Genomic DNA, 9,396 nt, shown 5'->3' on the forward strand with positions numbered 1-9,396 from the left:
TTTGTGCCCCGGAGCATAAGCGGGTGCCGGGGTACGGCGGCGGTTGGCCTGGACCTCAGTCCTGGAGGTGGCACGGAGCAGGGCAGCACGAGCGCGCCTCCAAGTGCTACGACAGCGACGCATATTGTCCTGGACTGAAGGGACGGTGAGCTCGGCCTCCTGATCGGGAAACAGAGGAGGTTCATATCCCAGGGAACAGAGGAAGGGAGACATACCGGAGGAGGCGTTAGGGAGTGTATTGTGGGCGTACTCCACCCATGGCAGCCGAGCACTCCAGGATGACGGCTCAGCAGCGGAGATGCAGCGGAGTGCCGCCTCCATCTCCTGATTGGCCCGCTCGGTCTGGCCGTTGGATTGGGGGTGATATCCAGAAGTCAGGCTAGCGGTCCCTCCCAGGGCCATGCAGAAAGCCCTCCACACCTGGGACGTAAATTGTGGCCCTCTGTCGGAGACGATGTCAGAAGGTAGACCATGGATCCGGAAGACATTCTGCACCAATAGGTCAGCAGTCTCCTGAGCAGAGGGTAGTTTGGGCAGGGCAATGAAGTGAGCAGCCTTGGAAAAACGGTCGATTACCGTGAGGACCACAGTATTGCCTCCAGAGGGGGGAAGACCGGTCACAAAGTCCAGGGCAATATGGGACCACGGACGACCGGGTATCGGCAGAGGGCGGAGCAAACCAGAGCTGCGCTTGGTGGAGGTCTTATTCCGTGAACAGACGGGGCAGGCTGCGACAAACAAGCGAGTATCTTTGTCCATGGTCGGCCACCAGAAGCGTCGCTTGAGAAACGAGATGGTACGGTGGATCTCTGGATGACAGGTAAGGCGGGAGGAGTGTGCCCATTGCAGGACCTGAGAGCGGACAGAGTCTGGGACAAAGAGGCAGTTAGGAGGACCAGTACCTGGATCGGGAAGTACAACGAACTGCCGTGACCGGTCAGGGTAGATAAGGATCGGTGAGGAGACAAACAGGCGCTTGAGGTCGGAGAAGGCCGCCTCGGCCTTAGCAGTCCAGTGGAATGGGACTGAGGAGGAGGTGAGTGCTGTCAGGGGAGCTGTTATAGTGCTGAAGTTCCTCACAAACCTCCTGTAGAAGTTTGCGAAGCCATTGAAACGCTGCAGCTGTTTGCGATTGGTGGGAGTGGGCCAGTCCGCAACAGCAGAGACCTTGGCAGGATCCATCTGGAGCTCCCCCTGAGAGATGACAAAACCGAGAAAGGAAGTAGTGGTGGCATGAAACTTACATTTCTCGGTCTTGACGAATAGTTTGTTCTACAGAAGTCGCTGCAGTACTGTGCGAACATGATCCTGATGTTCCTGAAGAAAGGCATAACGCGGTATTCAAAATGACCTAACGGTGTGTTGAAAGCCGTCTTCCATTCATCACCCTTCCTGATGCGCACCAGATGGTAGGCGTTGCGTAGGTCCAGGGTGGTGAAAATGGAAGCTCCTTGAAGAGGGACAAAGGCAGAGTCGATGAGAGGCAGAGGATACTTGTTTTTTACAGTGATGTTGTTGAGCCCTCTATAGTCGATACACGGTCTTAAGGTGCCGTCCTTCTTTCCGACGAAGAAAAATCCAGCACCCACTGGAGAGGATGATGGACGGATGATCCCAGCCGTCAGAGACTCCTGAATGTATTTCTCCATGGCCAGCTGCTCTGGACGATTGAGGTTGTACAGTCGGCTGCTGGGGTGAGGGGCCCCAGGCAGAAGCTCAATGGCACAGTCATACGGCCGATGAGGAGAAAGAGTGAGAGCCTGCTCCTTGCTGAAGACTGGGGCAAGGTCATGGTAAACCTTGGGAACCGAGGACAGGTCTGGGGCCTCTGCTACAGCAGGCAGCTCAAATGTGGGGTTTTGGGCAGAACGGAGACAGTGAGAATGGCAATATGAACTCCAGGCACGGATCCTTCCTGTAGTCCAATCAAAGTGTGGGTTGTGGAGTTTCAGCCAGGGAAATCCCAGGAGTAGGGGTACATGTGGACAGTCGATAACGTGAAACTGGATCTTCTCCTGGTGATTCCCAGATAAACGTACGGGTATGGGGACGGTTCTTCGGTCAACCCTGGCCAGTAGTATACCATTTAGGGCCTTAGTATCCAGTGGAACCTCGAGGAGCTCTGTTTCGATGCCCAACTGCTGACAAACCCTACTATCAATGAAGCTCTCATCAGCCCCTGAATCAATTAAAGCCATGAATGGGAATGCCCTCCCTCGCCACAAGAGGGAGGCATCGAGCTGCGGACGGTCTGGGGGAGAGGGACTCACCACATGGCTCGACAGTATCTCTCCCACTACTGCCGAGCCGGACCTTTTACCGGACGGACGGGACAATTAGAAAGAAAATGACCAGCTCACACAGTACAGACAGGACTGACAGGACCTGGACAACCTTGTCCAGGTTGTCCACGCCACCTTTGCTGCAGTTGTAGTCTAGAATGATGACCGGCTTCCTGTCCGGGCGGTCGCTGACGTCGGCCTTGGTGTGCAGCGTGCTCATGAGCAACACGTTCTTGTTTTTCTTCGGGAAGTAAGAGACAAGAGTGGCACTGGGCGTGAATGCAAACTTGGAGGATAAGGCCTCCCTTCCCCTGACTGTGAGCAGCCCGCGTGGGAGCCAGGGCTTGTTCCTCCGTACTGTGGCGACCAGGGTGAGATTTCTCTCCAGCAGCTGCTGGGCGAGTTCGTAGGAGGTGAAATAATTGTCGCACGTGACGTTACGGTCGTGTAGTCCCTCCGTTACATCGAGCACTACCCGCAACCCCAAGCCCCGTTCTGGGTGTTCCTGGTCCGGCTTTCCGGTGTATACTTGCATGTTCCAAGCGTAGCTGGATTTTGAATCGCAGGCCACCCACGACTTGATCCCATATTTCGCCGGCTTGCTTGGCATGTACTGACGGAAAGGACACCGGCCTCTGAACGGAAACAGTTGCTCATCCACGGTCACTTCAGGCCCTGGGTTGTAGAGACAGGGTAACTGCGACACCCACAAGTCCCACACTTCTCTTATGGCAGCTAATTTGTCGCTGGCTCGTCTCCTGGGTCTCGTCTCGCGGTCGTCGAAGCGCAGCAGTCTGGAGTAGGTGTGGAATTGTTTTAGGGGCATGGTGGCACGAAATATGGCCCTGCCGTTTTCGGGGTGCCAGAGACTGCCGGCGGCCTCGCCTCGGGACCTGTACACGCCCGCTAAGATCAGCAGCCCTATGTAGTGTCGTATCTTTGAAGCAGCAGTGTCTTGTCGAAGTTGGTGTTTGAAGAGAGGAGACGCGGACTCAGAACTTGCAGCATAACAGAATTTATTACACAGAAGTTTCACAGGTCAGACGGGCTCCATGGTATGCCCGGAGAATTCACAAAGGCCAGATAGTGAAAATCTGGCTTGCCTCTGCCAGGCAAGTCCTTTTAAAGAGGAGTTGTTTACCACAGAACTATAGATAAAATGACGTAGCATAGTAACTTCAAGTTGAAGTCTCCCGCCAAATCTTTGATCCTTCCTTAGCAGGTCAGATACTTTACGATAGGTCAAAGATCATTCCAAAGAGGGGGACAAATGACCCTAACACATGGAATAGCACTTACAAAGCCTGAGAACCTAAAAAACAAGTAACTCGGAATCATAGCATGTCTTCATGATATGTGACCATGTTAGAAAGTTCCAGTACCTGAATTTACGACATATTCCCCCCTACGAGGCTTAACAAAGTCTCGTCAACATACAGGTATATAATTCCAATAATAAAGCAACTGTGTATAGGAGTGAGAGTGAAAAACCTGTCAGGCAGCTATCTTTCCTGAAATATCCATCAAACAATTTAGACAGGAAAATTCTCTCATGGTCCCTCTGCCCAGGCAACTATACATAGTACTCCTACACCACTGAAATGAAGAATTTTAGCAAATTATGTAAGGTAATTACTGTAAGCAAATACATATCGAACTCTCAGCAAATAAAAACAAAATAATGTCCAAAGTCAGCCTGGTTTTCCCATTGGAGCTTCCGATGGACCTTTCCCTGCCTAGCACCACTATCCTTAAAGGTCACGGAAAAGAAAACATCTGAGGTCCCAGTATATTTACTCAATAGCAGAAAACATCATTTTCCAAGTAATTAACACACAAATAATATAATTCACTTTTAATATCGCACTTTCAAAATATAAGAGAAAACACAAAGATAGAACACTGCAGTCTCTCAGCAGCATTGACTCCCAGTTGTAGTATTGATGACATGTTTAATCTGGATATTGTATCGTTGTTCAGAGTCCTTCAGTCCATTGGTATTGTTCATGTTTGAAGTGTCTGAATCCATTCAACACATGAACAATCCTTCCCCCAATATGTTCTAGAATGAAAGAAAAGAAAAGAAAACCAGTATCTTTGCATACAAAACAGATACAAATTAAAAAAACATCAATCTGATTAACACACTTTAAGTAAGTGAGAAATTATGAGTCACATTTTTCATTTCCCCCCTGGAAACACCTCACTAATGTAATGAGAAGCTCTGAAATAACTAAGCAATAACCAAAGTAGCCCCCCTTTCTCGTGAACTGCCAGTCAGGGTACCTTTCTCTGTTAGGTCAACAACAGATAATAATTTACTATCATTCAGAACTTCCTAACGGAATTTAAGTATTTGGAACAGACGAAGCACACTGTTGTACTGCAACGTTGACAACTTAGAATTCTTGAAAGAATCACAAATCACGTCGTCCTCCTTTCTTTCTTTCACTGATGTTTCTTCAATATTCTCCTCCTCCATATTCTATCCAGCTGTTGCATTCACAGGCAAACTGTCCACAATTATAACATTCTTCTGAATGCTGTTCAAACTTTGGATCGAACCTTCCTCTCCAGTTCTGCGCTTGATCAAAAGCTGACTCTTGGTAGGAGATGACTGGAGCCACCGATGATGGCTGGAACGATTGGAGCTGAACCTGGGTCAGCTGTGATTGTAGGAATGATTGATCTAGTGGAGCCTGATTCTGTAGAACCAGAGCTTGCTTCTTAATTTTCTTATTATCCACCAGTTGTATTTGATGGAGTTTTCTAACAACCTCTTGGTCTTGTTGTCTCTGATCATGTTCCTTTTTCCTGTACAGCACCACCTGATGGGCTATATGATCTGTATAAACACCTTTTTCCATGCTTCCCAGACCAACAACCTCTGCCAGTTTGCTCCTCACTGTTAGGGGCAACCCCTTCTGTATTTTGGCTCGCAAAATTGACTGCTCTATTTGATTCAAATCAGGGTCATTTCCTGTAACATTTCTCCAAACTTGATGAGCTCTGGACACATAGGCTCTCGGGTTTTCTTCCTGTCCCATAGGTTCAATAAGAATGTTGTCAGGATGTAAATTTGTCGGAAAGGTCTCTTTCAGCGCTCTACACACTCGACCTCTATTTGCACAAAACAGTTCTGAATCATTCACAGCAGTTCCTACATATTGATCAAGTCCAGCTTTCTCTAGAATATCTCCCATAGCATGAACTCCAAGGAGATTAGCCAATAGTCTCTTAATATCTCCCATAGCAAGTTGCTCTCCCACCATAATCTCTTCCAACTTCGAGATCCAAGAATGGGCTCCATCTTGAAGAGTCGGTAACTTCTCAATTATGCTTGACATATCTGTAGTCTGCCAAGGCTTATACTCCAAATTCTGCCCTCGGACGACCACTGGAAGCATCTTCTAAGAAGATGCTTCCAGTGGTCTTTAATTAAATTTATTTTGTCAACAGGTTCCACGCAATTATATTAGGTTAGATGAAAGCTAAATTATTAGTTTCATCCAAATTAATAAACTTGAATTACAGTAATGCAATAATAATGAGTTGTTCCAACTCAAAAGCATAACTTCAGATCAAAAGGATATATTTACATTCACCCAATTTAAGTTATGTATGTTCACCCAATTTAAATAATTTACGTTCACTCAATTTAAGCAAGTTATGTTATATGGACTTAAATAATATATTTACAGTTTACATATATCTTATTTGTAGTTGTAATATAATACATTTAAGGTCAATTAACTTAACAGTGTTCATCCAATGTATTTTTTATGAATTACTTTAACATAATCCAATTTTGTCAACTGGTTCCACACAAATGAATTGGGTACAACCAATTTTTTTTTTTTTTACTTTTTATTAAAACATTGCAACATGGTCCAACAGCAAACAACAATTTGTATGAACATTCATTTTAGCATTGTGGAGAAAATAACATAACATGTTAATTAATGCTGCAGAATATATATATATATATATATATATCTATGATATATAATACAATCGGCCGACAATGGCCTATCACAGATATATCTGTGTTAACCGATACATATACAATAACAAGTTTTTTGTTGCCCTACAAATATACAATATGCATATACTGAAAATGTTTGGCTGTGGTACAGGATTATACTGTATTCTTAAATCCCAGCGTGTTGTGCTGCAGAGGGATAATGGAAGAAAATGACTTTTTGTGACTCACAGTTTATCACTTAAAGAAATGTGTTACCTTGATATTTAAAGCAGCTATAATCCACGTTTTATATGACCAATGGATCCAAAGACTATATGTGGCTAATATGTCAAAGATATCCCCAACAGCCACAAACAGAGCGAAAACTATCCTCAGAGTATCCAGCTTCCCTGCAGAGCATTTGTTTCAAAGCTGTAAAAACCCACCAAACACTATTTACCTCCGACATCAAACAGCAAGCTAAAGTCATGACATCATGCATGTGCAGGAATATGTGCTCCACTAACCATGTGCTCCACTAGCTCCTTATCATTATAATCTGTTATCAGGCATTTCTTTAGTCAGTCTCTTAAACCATGTAGCATCTTCCTGTAGTTTTTTTAATTAAATTAAACTCTAAAGTTACTTTGTCATTTGAACTGTAGCACTGTTCTGTGGTTCAATCCTCTCTTTCCTTTCCTGCTGTTATTACAAACGTCTGAATTCCCCACAGACACTTCTCTCTCATGGGTTCACCTGAGATGGTGTTTGATGGCAGGCACTGTCATCACCACCACTCTGCATTGCAACATGGTCCAACAGCAACCAATTTTTATGTTTGTATTAACATCTAACAAACATAGTAATAACATTAGTTAGTAACATCTAACAAAACATTAATTTTAGCATTTTGGAGAACATTCAGCATCGTACAAATGGTTGCTTATTCATAGAGTTTGTTCTTGAGCATCTGTACCTTGCTTGAAAGTCTTGATGCATCAAGTTGAAGGAAGACCTTCTGAAGCACTTCAAAGAAGGCTTTCAGTTCCTTAGGATAACTAAGGTTCAGTGCATATATAAATCCCATCATAAGTGCAGATGTAGAGGCAATGTCTCTCAGGTCATGCAGAACTTCAACACCCTCGATCACTATTCCAACATCGGCTGGAGAAGTGGTGGCATCACCTCCCTCAACATTGATGCTGTAGATGCCGAGAATAATGTGTTGAAGCTCCCTCTCAACAGCATCAGTATCCTTTACATAATTGAGAAAGAAAGGACAAAAAACAAACTATGAAATCACAGAGTGTAACTTTTCAATGTCATCTGTACAAATTGACAAGCTGAATTCAAAATAAATACATAACAAAAAACTGATCATACAGGGATACAAACAGAGGGCAGCGGTAGTCTAACGCTGCAGATTTTTTTATTTCCACAACATTTTAGTTCTGATAAGAAGTAAATTACTCCTAAAATCATTAACATGTCACACAATTAGCTTAAGCCAAATGTAATATTTGGTGTATATAGGTAGAAAGAAAACTATTAAAATGACCAACCAGGTATTCTTTAAACAGGATGTTTGGGTCTTCGTTCAGGTAGACACAGAGCGCCCTGAGGGTACACTCCCTCCTCTTTTCAACAGTTTCATCCTTAAGACAGATAAATAAAGAAATACTTTAGGACTACACATACATACATACATCCCACATTTGTACAAGTATATTAAATGGATGACAAAATCCCAGATGATTAGGTCTGGATACCATTTCATTTATTTATGCATTTTAAATATAATTTGAAACGACAACGTATAAAAGATAATTTTACACAACAGTTACTAGTTATAGTTCGGTTAACAAGAGCTTATCATTTATGTTTCATAATATTTTCTACCAATAACAAAATATACCTGTGTGATTGGAGCCAACATTTTTCTGATTTTCATCCCAGCAGAGCCTCCTTTCTTCTCAAACACTTTTATGAGCTGAGCAGTGTGTTGGTCCAGTTGGGCAAGGAACTTCGAGACAAGAGGAGCAGTAGTAATCCTCACAAATTCTGCCTCCACCTGAAAACATAATGTCCACAAAACCCAACTTATTATTTGCACCTACTAAAACATCCAACCTTGTAGTGCGACTAATAATTTGCAAATTTAGAACATCCCTATATTTTCTAAACTAACGCATATTTTAAAAACATTTCATACCTCTGCAACAGTGAAGAGTCCTGGCCATCTGATCTTGAACTCTGCCATCATTGGCTTGTCTCTGACGACCTCCTGCCTCCTGTATGCAAATGTCTTGGCCATCTTCTCTTTGACTACTTTTTCGTTATGTCTCTTCTTGACCTCAGATAACAATGCCAATCTTTCACCCTCAAGGCTGTCCTGGGTCTCCCCAGTAGGATAGGAAGGACAAAAGTTGACCTCTGCCTTTCTGGGTTTCTTGACATTATAGGCAGGCTGGCATCTATCTGTGGGTTTGTGCTTAAGCGAATTAATGCTTAGTTCTGGGCATCCTAAGTTTCTAAGCTTTGTCCTATAGTTTGCCATCTTGTACTTAAGGCTTATTTTCCATCCATAAAAACCATTAAATGATCCTTGTTCCCTCAAACATGGATGTGCTTTGATTAAAGCTTCAGCAACATCTTCTATTTCTAAGTTTGAAGGATATGCTTTGAACTTAATGATTTGCTCAGCAAGACTTTCTAAGATGTCCGATTTGAGTTTGTGACCCGGGTTCAATAAAACTCCATCTGATAAGAAGGCCTGGTTTGCGCCTTCAAGTTGAATCTTGTCGTGGCAATTTCTACAATCCCACCTTTAGCAAGGAGGAAACGAGACACAATTCTCTTACAGTATTGTCACACATTTAATGCTCGAGCATTGTACATACAACAGAGTTGAGTTTGTCATATGCACCCAAATAGGAAACAGCGGTTTGTTTTTATACATTTGGCTAAGCCCTCCCACTGGGGAGGGGGTGGTTAAACATCGATGGATGAGATCCTCTGATCACATGAATACAACAATGCCTAGTTAAGGCAATCAGGCCAATATGCATTTAGTAGTAAAGGACAGCATGATCAAAGTTACATTGTCTAGAGATAATTAGGTTACAGCGTCTAGAGCAATCAGGCCAATAT

The 9,396-nt window shown here is 43.8% G+C and overlaps 1 protein-coding gene across 2 annotated transcripts; it reads right to left on the bottom strand.

The window, feature by feature from the left end:
- Window positions 1-6,181: 6,181 nt before the first annotated feature.
- LOC128431172 (uncharacterized) lies at window positions 6,182-8,975 on the bottom strand. Of its 2 annotated transcripts, XM_053417405.1 has the most exons (4): window positions 8,459-8,975; window positions 8,162-8,317; window positions 7,809-7,901; window positions 6,182-7,501 (listed from the first exon to the last, which is right to left on the bottom strand). In XM_053417405.1, the coding sequence occupies exons 1-4, from the start codon at window positions 8,801-8,803 to the stop codon at window positions 7,190-7,192; spliced, it is 906 nt and encodes a 301-aa protein (XP_053273380.1). In that variant the 5' UTR covers window positions 8,804-8,975; the 3' UTR covers window positions 6,182-7,189. The 2 variants fall into 2 exon arrangements, with proteins under 2 accessions (XP_053273380.1, XP_053273381.1); XM_053417406.1 differs by lacking the exon at window positions 7,809-7,901.
- Between the last annotated feature and the right edge of the window lie 421 nt (window positions 8,976-9,396).

This window comes from Pleuronectes platessa, chromosome 24, assembly GCF_947347685.1.
Source record: "Pleuronectes platessa chromosome 24, fPlePla1.1, whole genome shotgun sequence".
NCBI lineage: Eukaryota > Metazoa > Chordata > Actinopteri > Pleuronectiformes > Pleuronectidae > Pleuronectes > Pleuronectes platessa.

Excerpts from the sequence above, each read along its gene's own strand:
- LOC128431172 (XM_053417405.1), bottom strand. The coding sequence starts at position 8,803 with ATGGCAAACTATAGGACAAAGCTTAGAAACTTAGGATGCCCAGAACTA. Across the intron at positions 8,318-8,458 it reads GACTCTTCACTGTTGCAGAG|GTGGAGGCAGAATTTGTGAG; the intron begins GTATGAAATGTT and ends TTATGTTTTCAG. Across the intron at positions 7,902-8,161 it reads TGTTGGCTCCAATCACACAG|GATGAAACTGTTGAAAAGAG; the intron begins GTATATTTTGTT and ends ATCTGTCTTAAG.